The 13,675-nt window shown below is 54.0% G+C and overlaps 2 protein-coding genes across 6 annotated transcripts; one reads left to right on the forward strand and one right to left on the reverse strand.

The window, feature by feature from the left end:
* The first annotated feature begins 94 nt into the window (after positions 1 to 94).
* Positions 95 to 8,946, forward strand: TM4SF19 (transmembrane 4 L six family member 19). Of its 2 annotated transcripts, none has more exons than XM_030028117.1 (5): positions 95 to 4,326; positions 6,185 to 6,407; positions 6,519 to 6,596; positions 7,145 to 7,329; positions 7,636 to 8,946. In XM_030028117.1, the coding sequence occupies exons 1-5, from the start codon at positions 4,262 to 4,264 to the stop codon at positions 7,820 to 7,822; spliced, it is 738 nt and encodes a 245-aa protein (XP_029883977.1). In that variant the 5' UTR covers positions 95 to 4,261; the 3' UTR covers positions 7,823 to 8,946. The 2 variants fall into 2 exon arrangements, with proteins under 2 accessions (XP_029883977.1, XP_029883978.1); XM_030028118.1 differs by having other exon boundaries at positions 6,224 to 6,407.
* Positions 8,947 to 9,265: 319 nt separating this feature from the next.
* On the reverse strand, positions 9,266 to 13,244 carry NEU4 (neuraminidase 4). Of its 4 annotated transcripts, none has more exons than XM_030027835.1 (4): positions 12,840 to 12,952; positions 11,773 to 11,978; positions 11,326 to 11,581; positions 9,266 to 10,914 (listed from the first exon to the last, which is right to left on the reverse strand). In XM_030027835.1, exons 2-4 carry the CDS (start codon positions 11,971 to 11,973, stop codon positions 9,863 to 9,865), a joined length of 1,509 nt encoding a protein of 502 aa, XP_029883695.1. In that variant the 5' UTR covers positions 11,974 to 11,978; positions 12,840 to 12,952; the 3' UTR covers positions 9,266 to 9,862. The 4 variants fall into 4 exon arrangements, with proteins under 4 accessions (XP_029883695.1, XP_029883696.1, XP_029883693.1 ...); XM_030027836.2 differs by having other exon boundaries at positions 11,773 to 12,034; positions 12,840 to 12,858; XM_030027833.2 differs by lacking the exon at positions 11,773 to 11,978 and having other exon boundaries at positions 12,840 to 13,244.
* Positions 13,245 to 13,675: the final 431 nt, after the last annotated feature.

Below are 13,675 nucleotides of genomic sequence, written 5' to 3' on the forward strand. Positions count from 1 at the left end.
TGGGTTTGGGGTTTTTTTTTTTTGTTGTTTTAGTTCTAATGAAAGTTTGTCCCTGTGTTATATGGAGAGTTTCTGAGTTTTTCCTTAAGGTTATTGGGGGTAGAAGGAAAGAAAATCAAGCCAAGTTCCCTATGTGTGTGTATCTGACTTTTCAGTAAAATTGTCAGATTGGGTGCTTTTCTTTTTCCTTTGCCTCTGGGTCTGTGAATCTCGACTAGGCAGAATAGGTCCAGGTGCCATAGCTTCTGTTGAACCTCTGGGAAGTTTACGATTTTCCTATCCTGGCTGTAGTAGCTTTCGTTGGCGTTGACTGTCATTACAAAATAAGTAGCAGAAGCTGCAGCTCAGCTGGAGAAGTCCAAATGGGTGTTATTTTAGATACTAGCTCCAGGTCTGCCCAGCCAGCAAGGACAGGGCTTACCTGAATTTGAAGCCCATTTGCAATATGGTGCCTGATCATAAATGCAACCAAGTAGGTAACTTCAGTAGAAAGCATCCGCTTCCTGCTGATGAGGAATTGTTGATTACTGTGAGCTGCTTGCTTAGCCCAAGAAAGCTTCAGCCCATTCTAGAGGTTACAAAATCTTTAAGAGAGACAAACTTGGTACCTTGCTAGGAAAAATACCTTTATGAAAATGAATAAAAAGAGGCAGCGCTAGGACTTTTCGTCCTTCCCAATGGAAAGGCAGAGAAAATGCGGCTTTCTGTTCTGAACCATCAATGTCCTCCTGGTACAGGTGTTGTCAAGACAGAGCCTCTAAACTTCTGCAGTTGTCTTTTGGGCTCCTTGGGACATTCCTATAATGGCCTCACATGAAATGCTGATGAGCAGAGTCCCTTCTGGGCAAGTACTTAGCAGGTACAGTGGAGAAACAAAAACTTAGGAAGCCAATTTCAGGTCATCCTCGTGTTCCTGACTGTAGGTGGGTGTCCACTGAAGCAATAACTTCAGCCGCTGCCCCGGTCTTGCTCTGTTTGAACTCTCCAAAAAGTTATGGAATAGGGTGACTGACTGTGCCAACAGTCATGCTAAAACCTTCAAGCAGTGTTCATCGTGACTCATTTCCAGCATGCCTTGGATAGGAGGGCAAATGTCCTTGGCTTGGCTTATCCGAACCCAAAACTTTCTCGAGGGAGGTCATCCGAGTTCTGTGGTTAACACCCTCCTGGGAGACACTGACTTCCAGAGGAGGCCAGAAGGCTGTTGCTCCAGCTGCCTTTCCAGGGGTATCTTGGAAGTCACTTTCTCTTTAGTTTTCAGCATATGTGCCTCTCCTTCTCACTATGTTAACTGGACGATGCCAGCTTCTGTGATGAAGACTTGCTTGTGCGCCTCTCAAGGCTGGAAAACAACCTGATGTCTTCATGCAGCTTAGGAAAATATTTCCCATTCCAACTGAGTCGGAAATATTTTTTCATCATAGTCTGCAGGTCAAGGGATACAGGATAGACTACAGATACCTACCTTTTGGTTTTAATTTATTTATTTTTCCTTTCTGCAGATGCCTTCCAACTTTTGACTGGGTTGGTTTATCTCATCTGAAGTATTAAATCAGGTGAAATTCATAAGGAAGCTAAAGCAAATGCCATATTATCTAGCACAATCGTGTTGGTATTTCTTCAGTCTGAGTTCTAGCCACAAACTCTGTGCAGGATGTGTCTAGGGAGATCACCGTTGGCAGCGAACATGCCCACACCTGAGTTCGGAGAAGTCCTAGCTAGCTAGTGGCAGAAACAGATTTGCAGATGCTACTGAGAGGAGTGGGAGAGACTGCTGACTCGTGCTGAGCATCCTCTGGACAGGACCAAGGTGGAGGTTGGTTTGGCACAGAATGGTTCGATCTTGCCGATTCAGACTCAACTCAGCCTCTTTGATTCTCCTTGAAGCCAAACCACTTTTGAAACCCAACCTGCCGTACAATTTCCACAGCCCCAGGGGAGTTTGGGGAAGCAAAGAGCAGGGGAGCATGGTTAAGAGAGCGGACGCAGTGGTTATAAAAAGCTCACAGACCTTAAAGTTCAGGAAGAGCCACTGCCAAATGTGACCTGCAAACCGTAGGCTGGAGAGGCGGATGCCTCTAAGTGTGACAGGATAAAGTGACACGAAATGACTAGGATGAAAGCAGCCGGCATCTCTTCAGCTGCGATCCAGTGTCAGAGAAGGAGTTGGCAGGAGGACCTTGCCGAGCCAACGTCGCTTTGCGTGGGACTACATTTGGCAGCGCTGTGGCTGGGTGACTTGGCAGCAAGTTACTTGAATTGCTGTGCCGACACTTTCATAATTAAGGTCTTGTGCGCGAAAGGGAGGCATGCAGCAGCTCACGGCGCTTGGGGAAGCTGTGCAGGGCTAAAATTAGCCTTTTATTATTATTATTACTATTATGGACTTGAGCTGGAGCGGGTATAAGGGAAAGATCAGTGATACTGGGGAAAAGATTCACCCTGATGCTTCATCATGAATGACATGGTGTTTTTTGTGGGAGATGATTGACCAGATCATGTGTGTGGCAACGTAGGAAGCTCAGATTGCCGTGACGTAGAAAAGGGCACAAGATGAGGTTGCAACACATTTTCTTCCAGCAGAGTGAAAAACGCTTCCTCTCTTTCTAAATTAAAAAAAAAGAGAAGGAAAAACTGTATTATTCTCAGCAGTCTGCTGTCCTACATGTTTCGCCTTTGCTGCTGTCTGGTTTTTAGAGACCAATTCATCTTATTTAAGAATAAAACGGGGATTTACGTGCTGGTGCAAACTCTGATCTTCCTTTCAGAGGAACTATCATTATTCGGATAATTTGCTCCTCTCAGCTTATTTTTCCTAGAAAAATGGAATTGGCTGATGTAACCCAGTCTCACCCACTCATCTTTTTCCATGTGGCGCTCAAGGGGTCCAACTCCATTTTCTATTTCTGCCAACAGTGACATGCTGTACTTAGAGCAGTTTTTATATTCTCGACAGTCCTGTACTCACTGGTTTGAAAGCAGGAAAAGCCACTTTGAAATGTGTTGGCAAATGCTACTGGTGTGCGTTACCCTAGGTAGAGCAAGGTAGCACTCTAGTTGCTTTTTTTATTTACTATATTGGAGCAAGACTGTATCGGGGCTATAAGATAGCTGCACTTACACTTCATCTCCTGTGGCTGTTGGAGATGGGGAAGCCCACATCCCAAGTAGCTGATGTTCCTCAGGTCCTCATGATGAATGCACGAGTAATATGAACCTTCTCCAAACTCTTCTTTGAGAAGATTCTTCCTTTTGCCTGCATAGCCCACAAGCAGTTCTCCTCTGCTTGTGCTGCCCGCAATCCCCTGCCAGAAAAACTGCTCCGTTTTTGCCATTTTTTGTACTACAGCTTCCCTGTCTCCTGTTCTCAGACATGGAGGTCATGTTCTCCTGGTCCTGTTTCCCATCTTGGAGCTGCTACTGTCAGACCTTCTCTGTGGGACCAGAAGAGGAGCTTTCCCATTGCATGCTAACTGCCAGCCATGGAGACCCCGGATAGGACTTTGAAATGCTGCTGTCTGGTGACTTGCAATAGTTAAGATAAGATACCCAGAAATAACCTTTCTCTCTCAATGTTATCACCAAGATGCGAGATATATACGTAATGGGGGTATGCTCAACACCTGGAGGAAAAGCTGGGCTATCTGCAAGAAAGCAAAAGGCAGAAGATAGGAACCAGCTGAGACACGAGAATATTTATTTAAAAGCTTTTATCAAAATATTAGTATACTCCCTCCTGCAGGTAAGAATAAGAAGAGGCAAACCTGAACTATTCAGCAGCCACGCACAAAGCTCTTGCACAACAAGGGAAATAAGGTGAAACGTGATGGAAGAAGCCCTTGGTGGGGAACGTGGACTCACGGTGACAGAACAATAGTGTTTGGAGTGGGCTGCAGAGGAGAGAGGAAAATGTTCTCCCTACATAGTCATTGCAGGCTCTTCCAGGAGAAATGGTGTTTGCTACTCAGGCAATGGTCAAGGCATTTAGGGGCAGACGTGGTAGAAGCCTTAAAATCTGAAGTTGTGCATGTTTTGGTGGACTTGTGGCTTCAGCCAGTGGAAGGGGGCATGATCAAACAGATGGATCAGCCGCAACGCCGACAGAGGCTGGCTCATTCAGACGGGACAGTCATTCTTCCTTTTGAGCCGCCAGTTGTGTGGGAGAGGGGAGGATCATGACTGATGCGGTGGGTGGACCTTAGGGTGGAGGAGGAAGACATGGAGCACATGCTAGGACATCATAAATAGTCACCCATGGGTGATGCCTCCAGGACAGGGCTCATCTGAGGGGTGGATGCTGCTGGCTCCACGTGGCATCACTTCTAGGTAAGCCGGGAAGGCGGGTGGACAGGTTGCCTGGGCTTTGCTTGAATCCCCTTGCTTTTGGCCATGGAGACATGCTGGCAGGAAGGGAGTCTTTCTTTCGAGTGTCCTAACAGAGACTGATTCAGCTGCTTTACCTCCCCTTACAGAAGGGTTTGTCTGTCTGTATTGGCTGAGGTAGAAGAAAGCAGCTAATGCAAACTTGCTTCATGCTCAAGGGGAGCGTTGTTGGGGGGACAGCAAGCTGTGGAGAGCTTCCTGGGGGAAGGAGACCTGCTGCCTTCCCCAGAGAGAGGGCAGCAGTGGAGGGGCAAGAGAGTCCTTGGAGAGGTTAAGGGGAGACTTGCCGAAGACCACAGAAGCCTCGGGCTGGTGAGAGCAGCCCACGCTGTGAGCTCCTGAGGAGCAAGAGCTATTCTGGAAGGTCCTCCAAAGTGGGGAGGTGGGACTCAGCACTGAACACTCGTGGCTCTGGGGGGGACAACCGTGCATAATCCCTGGACTACAGGTGGGACTGCAGTGAGGGCAAGAGGCCCTAAATTCCTTATAACCAAGGCAGGGAGGATAGAAAGCAGTGGAGAGGTGAAGCTCCAGGATGGGTGGAACTGGTGGTCCACCTTGGGCTTCTTGGCTTGTGTCATCTCCATGCAGCAGAGTTTTGCAGCCCTGTTCCTCCACGTTCAGCCCTCCCTAGCCCCCAGCAGCCTGCCGGGGCTGGTGTGGCTGGTCTCCAGCAGGTTGCAGCCACATGAAGCCCCATTGGGCTGGTGCCCCCCGGCCTCTCAGGCTATGCAGATGCTGGACACATAGCCTGAGTCGTTCCTCCCCATCGCTGACGCTGTGCACGAGGGGGGGCTGAGGCAGCTCTTCCCACGGAAACAACCACGCGGCACCTCTCGCTTCTGCTTCTGCTTCTGCAAAGCCAGAGTGAGCCTGAAATAAATTAGCCAGTGCGAGAAGCAGCTTGATTCAGGGAGCTTGCACAAAATGGGTTGCAAGCCACTGGGAAAGGAGAAAAATGCATAAAACCAACTTGAAGCAAAAGTGAATACAGGGTAGAAGAAACCTGGAAAACCGGGACAACAGCAAACCAGGTTGTTGTCAGCAGTCCCAGAGTGACCAATGGATATCCCCTGTCTTGGGGGTACAGAAGAGGGAGAGTCAATTTTTGACAAGGTATCACTTGGAGATGGGCAGGCACTTCCTAGGTGAACTGATAACTTAATAAAATGCCAGCAGAGCTGGATGGCTTGCCTGAGGATAGGTGATAACCTTTTCTTAATTAACTTTGATTGGTTTCAGCATATTCAGACTTACGGTAGGACTAGCGTGTGACGGGGATGGTGTTGCTGTTGGATTTGATTGGAGACTGATGTGCTTTCACAAGTCCTTGTCCAAGGATTTTGCCCCTTTCCTGGCTCCCTCCTGCTCATTGTAAGCACTCAAAGTCAAACCGAGCTGCGATGGTTGGTAACATTTTGGAGGAGTCGTCCTTGTGGTTCTCACATCTTTCAAGGCTTGGTGTGGGACCTGCCATTGTCTTAAACTCCCTTACCCATTTGGCAAAGAAATATTAGCAGGTCTGTAGCTGGGCTTCTCCTTCTATGATAAAATAGCTCAATCTCAAGAAAACTGTTTGCTGGCAGTAGATCAGTATTACCATTGGATTTATTTTTAATATTTCATTAATTAGATGGTGTGTGGAAAATAGGATTTCCACTGGAAATTGCCCTCGAATAAGGGCAATGCCAGCTGGGTAGGCTGGGACCCAAAAGCATGAACCAGAAAACTCCCATCCACCCGTGGCTGTGAGATGGGCTCAGGGTAGGGGAGCCATGGGGCATTGCAGGGATGAAGGCAGCCCCTTCCTCTCCTCCTCTTCCTCCCCATCCTCTTGCAGGGTGGCCATGTGTGTGGGGAAATGCAGCCGGATCGTGGGTCCCTGTCTGCTGGCACTGGGCATGCTCTCTGTGGCAGCCAACATCCTCCTGCTCTTCCCTGGCGGGACATCAAAGTACCTGGTGGAGGGGCACATCAGCAAGCAAGCCAAGGTCATGCCAGGTGTCTGGGGAGGCGGCATCACCGTGAGTACTGTGGTTTGCACTGTGCCCTTCCTCGCGTGTCTGTGAAGCAGGGATGGAGGGACAGAGCAGGTGGCTCCCCTTCGTCCCCCAGCTGCTTTTTCCTTCCTGCAGGTGCTGCTGGCAGCGACCCATATCACGGCGGTGGGGTGGCAATGTGCTGGCTGCTCCGACTGCGGCACCCGTCGCAACGTAAGGCAGTGCCGGGACCCCCCTGCCAAAGCAGTCCCAAGCAGCCTGTGGTGGGATGTGGTGGGTGGCCTCAGGGTGGGATGTGGTGGGGTGCCACCTCTCCTGTGGTCCTGTGGTGGGACGCAGCATGGATCCTCCTCTCCCATGGCCCCAGGGTGGGATGTGGCAGGGTGCCCCCTCTTGCATGGTGGGTCGTGGAAGGGTGCCTCCTCTCCCCTGGCCCCATGGTGGGATGTTGCATGGTGCCACCTCCCAAGAGGTGGCATGGGCTGCTGGCATGGGCTCTGCCTCACCAACCTCTGCATGGCAGCTCCCTGCCTATCCCTGCTCCCTGCCTGTCCCCACTCCCTGCCCACTTCTGTCTGGCTCAAAACAGCCCGGCGATGGCTCTGTCCTCAGCCTCGGCTCCCCAGGGCTGCAGCCCCTTGGGGTGAAGGGAAGGGGAGTTTTGCCTGCTTACCAAACTCCACCAGTAACGCACAGCCGCATTTTGGAGCCCACCTGACTTTCAGTCCCCCCACACTGCCCTCACCGGGTGCTGCCTGCAGGCTTTCATCTCTGCTGTGCTCTCCAAGCTGGCACTTCTGGGTGCTGCCGCCTGCTTCGTCCTCTCCGGCGTGGGTTTGACCGATGGACCCCTCTGCTTCTACAATGCCTCCGAGCATGGCCGCGGGCACGGCATCCTCTGGGATTACCCCTTCCTAGACGCCGGTGGCAAGGAGCCTGACACCAGGTGAGGCAGCAGGGTTGAGTCGTCAGTGCCACCTTGTCAGCTTATTGCTAATTAAGTCTGTATTATTTATGGTGGGTGGAGTGAGGTGGGCTTGCTGGTGGTCATGCAAGACCCCAGTAGCTCAAGAGGTCCTCACCTTTCACGGCTTTCTATGTGGTCCTTCCCATCCCCATCCCCCTGCTGACCCCACTCATCCTTGGGATGAAGGACGGGGCATCTGGGGCACACCTCCATGGCGGAAAGCGATGCGATTCCTGATGCATTGCGAGGCAGCATCTTGCATCTCCTTCTCTCCCCATCATGCAGGGCACAGAATTACCTGTATGATCGTCACACCTGGAGCACCTGCCTGGAGCCGGAGGGCATTGTGGCCTGGAATGTTGTCCTCTTCTCCCTCCTGCTGCTTGTCAGTGCCACTGAGATGGTGCTGGCCTCCCTCCAGATCCTCAACGGCTGCCTTGGGTGCCTCTGCGGCTTTTGTGAGGGGAAGTAGGGACCTGTGACGCTGCCAGGAAGATGGCACTTGGAGGAGGTATCAGCCCCGGGTGTCCCTTGGCTGGTGGCAAATGCTGTAGCAGGGATAGGGCAGGAACTGTGACACCAGCCCAGTACAAGAGCCCTGTGCAAGATGGACAGAGTTGCCCACAGGGGACAGACATCCCAGCCTGCGTGAGTTGTTGAAGCAATGGGCGTGGGGTCGGTGTGCAAAGGGCTGCCTCCATGCAGAGCCCTCCGCCTGGGCGATACCTCTTCCTCCTCCCTGGAGCAGATGCCCTTGGGGCTGGCAGCCATTTGGGGATGGAAATGAGCCCAGTGAGCGATGGAGGTGAGGACCTGGCTCCTGGCATCCCAACACGAGCCCAATGGCTCCCCTGGCCGTTACTCATCAGCTTCCACCCGCCCAAGTGCAAAATGTGACACGATGGTATTTGTAGAGACAAGAGCTGGAACACTAACTTATTTTCATTAATCAGTCTGTATTTAGGGCAGCTTGCATTGGTGTTTGTCTCCGGCGCCGGGCAGGAGAGGTGAAGGAGACTGGAGGAGCCAAGCCAGGCTCTGGCTGGGGCTGTGGGGCTTGGATGGAGTCGTGCTGGGGGAAGTAGTGCTGGAATTGAGGTGTAGCTCCCCTGAAGTTCACCCATACGCACACATATGCATGCAGCAAATGTTAGGAGCCCCGCACTCATCCCCACCGGCCCAGGACCTCCATCGCACCACCCACCGCTGCACTCGCAGGGGGTGTCACTGGCTTCAGCGCGTCCCCCATCCCTGTGCCCTCATCCCCTAATCCTTCACAGGGACCAAGCATGGGTACAGACCTGAACCTGCCTGCGCTGGGAGGATGTTTGCCACAAAACTGATAAGGTTCGGAGGAAAGTAGCAATGTCCAGGGTAGCTTAAAAAAAAACCCACAAACAATCAGCCAGATTAAACAGTAACAGGGCAACTGTTGTGGTTTAACCCCAGCCGGTAACTAAGCACTACACAGCCATTCATTCACCCTCCTCCCCAGCAGAATGGAGGGAAGAGAAATGGAAGGGTAAAAGTGAGAAAACTCGTGGGTTGAGATAAGAAGAGTTTAATAATTGAAAAAAAAAAAAAAAAGGAAAGTAACAGAGAGAAATAAAACCCAAGAAAGACAAGTGATACAAATGAAAACAATTGCTCACCACCAACTGCCCGATGCCCAGCCAGTCCCCAAGCAGCGGCCCCCAGCCAACTTTCCCTCCCCCCCAGTTTTATTGCTGAGCATGACATCACATGGTCTGGAATATCCCTTTGGTCAGTTGGGGTCAGCTGTCCCGGCTGTGTCCCCTCCCAACTGCTTGTGCACCCCCCAGCCTGCTCACTGGTAGGGCAGTATGAGGAGCAGAAAAGGCCTTAACTCTGTGTAAGCGCTGCTCAGCAGTAACAAAAACACCTTTGTATCATCAACACTGTTTTCAGCACAAATCCAAAATATAGTACTATGAAGAAAATTAACTCTACCCCAGCCAAAACCAGCACAGTGATTTTGGAGAGACTGTTGAGAAAAAGAGGCATTGGCTCAAACAGCATCATTAAAAAGGAGCAATTAAGAAATGAACATAAATATTTATGACCATGGGAGGAAAACCCTCGGAGCAGGGTGGTAGTACCAGGTATGGCACAGCTGGAGCATGACGTCCCCCCGGCCCAGCACCTGGCATAGGCAGGTAGCACAGGGTGTCCCCAGCTGCCTTCTCCCCTGCTTTGCTGCTGTTGCCCCCCCCGTTATGTATTTCATGGGGTGGCTCATGTACTCAGAAAGGAGCCTGGGGCTGGGCTGGTGGCACAAGCCTCCATGCCTAATCAACTATGTAATTAAAAAATAGCAATAAAAATGAGATAAAAATCCAGTTTTGGGACGGTAGCGCATGCCTTCTGTGTGATGTGGCCATGCTGGCCGGTGGCAGGACCCCAGGCTGTGAACATCCCAGTGCACTGGGCTCTGGGTTGGTGTCCCAGGGTCCGGTGCTGGGGGAGCGGGGGGAGCCAACCTGGGGGGGCATTAGGAGATGAGGCAGCTCTTTCGCCTCCGCTTCCTGCGGTGTGTAGGGCTGCCATCCTGCTGGGGAGCAGAGGCTGTCAGGGGGATGTTCTGGAGCACATCGTATAGCGTGAACATGCTGAAGGAGATCTGCTCGTAGGGTGACCGTGTTCCATTCTCATAGAGGCAGGCGAAAGCGATGGCTGGGCCACCAGAGATGGAGGCCTCGTTGTAGGGCAGCTCCATGTAAGCCAGGTCCGAGTAAGCACTTGGGCCCTCATAGATGACCCACGGCTCGGTCCAGCTCTCCACGTCCCTGGGGAAAGTGCTCAGGTGAACCCCCATGTTGACCCGTGACATGGAGCTGGTGGGGTGGGAGTAAAGGACCCACGTAGGTGCTTGGAAGAAGGCAGCAGGGCTGGGGGTCACCACAGGGTCCCCTCGGACTGAGGCAATACCATGGGCATGGCCGTGAAGCCCTGGGGTAGGACAGCCCTCCTCAGGCTCGGCTGGCTTGTGGTGGCTGCCGGTGGCCACAGCGGGCAGCTCATTACCTGCTGCCTGCCGGGTGGGCAGGTACTGAAATGCCTGGAGCATCCCAGGGAGCAGCCTGTGAGCTGAGCCCCGGAGGGGCATCGTGGGGTCCCAGGGGGCAGTGGGGACATACACGAAAGGTGCGGGGAAGCCGACGACGCTGCCATGACAACCATGGGGGGGCTCAACCAGCCGCTGGACCAGCTGCCCCCCGTGGAAGACAGCCCCGTCGTCTGTGCTGAGCGCCTGGACCCTGAAGCCCAAGGGGCTGCGGGCATTGCAGTAGAGGACGTTGGAGCCATCCTCCTCATCCACTGAGACCAGCTGGCACTCGCCCGTCTGCAGGTTGGGGATGAACTCCCCAAAGCGCCAGCCCCGGCCGTGGTCGTCGCTGTAGAAGGCAAAGGAGTGAGGGGTGGTCTTGCAGAGCTGGCCGAAGCACTCCTTGCAGTCAATGTGGTAGCTGTAGGCAGGCACCAGCAGCCGGCCGGACCTCAGCTGGATCCCGTGCCCGGGGCCCAGTGCAAACGTCGCCCAGTCTGGGGAGGGGAGATAGGATGTGGGTAAAGAGTGGCCTCCATGGTGCACCTGCCATGCCCAATGTGGAAGGGTCTCCAGAGCATCCCCCTCAGCCTAGCCAAGCAAGGTGGTGGGGTGGGAGTGCAGCAGAGCCCAGTGCTGCCTGGTTGTCCTCACACATGGGCCTACCCACAGCTACAGGGCCTCTCCATCTTCTCTCCCACCCCGTGCAAGTGATACAGCTACTCCCTCCATCCCCTCTCCCCTCTGCTTGAGGTCATCTTCCACCCCATCTCTTTTTGATGCTTGTGGGCTTCCTACCCCGAGGCCACCTCCAGCCACACCACAGGTGGCTCCAGGAAGCCAAAACCCATGGTCGTCCTCTTGCTGGCTGTCCCCCCCCTGCTCCTCGCCCCTCTCCAGTGGGCTACCTTTGATGGCCCCGCCAATGACCTGCTGCGTCAGGTCTGTGGCTGTGCTCCAGCTCAGGCCCTGGTCGGCACTGGTGACACAGCAGAGGCGGGTGACGTTTTGGCCGGTGACGATCTGGTAGGCTTCAGGGGTCCTGCCCAGCACCGTGATGAAGAAAAGGAAGAGGGTGCCAGTGAACTCATCATAGAGCGGGCAGGGGTTCATCGACCGGTGGTGCTGCAGCGTCGCCGTCTCCAGCACACGCATGTCTTCCCACTGCCCAGGGAGGAGGAGAGGAGGGAGAGGGGTGAGGACCACCCCACTTCACCTGACCCAGCCTCCCCTCCCCATGCGGGTGCCTCCAGGAGCTCGGCTGTGCCAAGCAGTGGAGGATAATCACCTCGCTGTCCCCGTGCCCCCAGCCCAGCGTGTCCCCCCCCCAACCCCAGGTGCATCCCCCGTCTCACCTCCACATAGCTCCCGTAGATCGTGCCACGGCGCAGCACCAGCAGGTTGGCATGGGCATCGTCAGCACTCAGCCGCTCCTCAGCAAAAGCCAGCAGTTTGGCCACGCAGGGCAGGTAGAGCAGAGCAGGCACGCGGTATGTGACACCATTGGACTCCTTCTCAAAGAGGACGGTCCGGGCAGGGAAGTGCCGGGAGCCCATGGCGTCTGTGGCAGAAAGATGCAGCCTCACCCCGGTGGGTTCATGAAGGCGGGGGGACCAGCTGCTGGGCATGGCTGGGGTTGCGAGCTGGATTGTCCTTGGAGGTGTTTGGGGTTTAACTTGGTGGGCTTGGGTTTGGGGAACCCCCCACCCTGGGAGCATGGGCTGGAGGGCAGGTTGCTACAGGCAGGGTTGGGGTTGAGGGGGGCTGAATGTGTGCTGCTGTGGTGGCAAGTCACCACCCCTCAAAGGTGGGACAGGATTTTGGGTAACACCAAAGAGGCTGACCTGGGCTACCCTGAAATAAAATTAAATCAAATCAATCTTCGAGATTCTCTTCAAAAGCAGTTTCTGGTAAATTGAGGCCAGTCAGCAAAGGGCAGGGTGAGACCTGTGGTTCCCTGCTCCCACCGTCAAGTGAGTGTTGGGGGGACAGACCCTGTCCCCACATGGCCAAAACCCTGGGAGCATGGGGTCAGGCTCCTTGCGAGGAGGTCAGGGAGCATTTTGTCCTGTGTTTCTAGTACCTCCAGCACAGCGGACGCAGCCAGCTCCTCATTTCCCCCCTCCCCTGCAGGGAAAACCTGGGGTGCACAACATGAACCATGGAGTCCCCGGCTGGGCTGTCCCTGCGGCAGCGGGCTGCGAGTGATCCCCGAGCACCATTCATTCAGGGACAGCAGGAGAGCCGCCATGGTCAGCTGTCCCCAGGTTACATCTCCCTACATGTCCTAGGTTATTGCCGCAGGAGGAGATGGGCATCCCACTCCAGGGCGCAGCCGGAGTGGCTGAGGGCAACTTTCACTGGTGTTTTAATTAGGAGCTTTTGCTGATCAAACACCCCACAGAGAAGCGAAGGCACTCACCGGGTCCTGCTCAGCTGGGAGTGTCCCCTCCACCACAGGGTAATGTCGGCTCCTGCAGCTGCTGGCTTTCTGCAGAGCCTGTTGCCTCACTGCTTCGCTGCTACCCCCCCCCCTTGCAGGGTCCCCCCACCGATGGGTCACGGGGCTCCCGCAGTGGCGGTGGCCGGGAAAAAGCCCTGAGTCAGCAGTGGCAGCCGCTCGTGCAGCGCTGGGCGGCACAAAGGCACCATTATCAGCCCAGGCAGAGCCGGGGGACTGCCAAACCACCTTGCTCAAACCCGCCAGGAGGGAATGCAAAGGGAGCCATGGCGGGGGTGTCTGCATCTCCTGCCTCAGTTTCCCTCCCCCCGCAGGCTGGGAGAGGCCCGACCTCCCTGCCCAGGTGCTGCAACCCATGTTCACCATGGTCTACCCCAGCCGTGAGCTCCCCAGCCTGTGGGCTGTGGTCCAGAGGGTCCCAGCCTTCCCAGGACACCCATCCGGACACAGGTCAGCTGTTAAGAAATTATTTTTACGCTTATATTCCATTGCTGGCATCAGCTTAACTAAAGGGGCTTGATAAAATTCATATGGCAAGTCACGGATCAGAAGCTCCAAGGTGACAGTTCAGGCTCAGGCTGCAGAATTGGCTGGGAAAAGCCCCCAGGGATTGCCCAGGCTGAACACATGCAGCTGCTGTCTCCTCTGCCCCAGCTAGTTACAAATGCTTCCTAAGCCTGGTTAATTTTAGCTAGGGTTGCTGGAGCAGAAAACAGTGAAGGTGCTGTTAATCTCATGTTGTTTCGTGGGGTTGCAGAGGAGCATGGATTGCATTGCAAGGAGGTTAACCCTTGCCT

This window comes from Aquila chrysaetos, chromosome 10 (assembly GCF_900496995.4).
Source record: "Aquila chrysaetos chrysaetos chromosome 10, bAquChr1.4, whole genome shotgun sequence".
Lineage (NCBI taxonomy): Eukaryota > Metazoa > Chordata > Aves > Accipitriformes > Accipitridae > Aquila > Aquila chrysaetos.

Bases quoted from the DNA above. Each gene is read 5' to 3' on its own strand.
- TM4SF19 (XM_030028117.1), top strand. From the start codon at position 4,262: ATGCCTCCAGGACAGGGCTCATCTGAGGGGTGGATGCTGCTGGCTCCA. The intron at 4,327-6,184 runs GTAAGCCGGGAA...GGATGAAGGCAG, and splicing joins CCACGTGGCATCACTTCTAG to CCCCTTCCTCTCCTCCTCTT. The intron at 6,408-6,518 runs GTGAGTACTGTG...TCCTTCCTGCAG, and splicing joins TCTGGGGAGGCGGCATCACC to GTGCTGCTGGCAGCGACCCA.
- NEU4 (XM_030027833.2), bottom strand. From the start codon at position 13,244: ATGGTGAACATGGGTTGCAGCACCTGGGCAGGGAGGTCGGGCCTCTCC. The intron at 11,582-12,839 runs GTGAGTGCCTTC...CTCCCTGGGCAG, and splicing joins TCCCAGCTGAGCAGGACCCG to TGGGAAGACATGCGTGTGCT. The intron at 10,915-11,325 runs GTAGCCCACTGG...TCCCCTCCCCAG, and splicing joins CATTGGCGGGGCCATCAAAG to ACTGGGCGACGTTTGCACTG.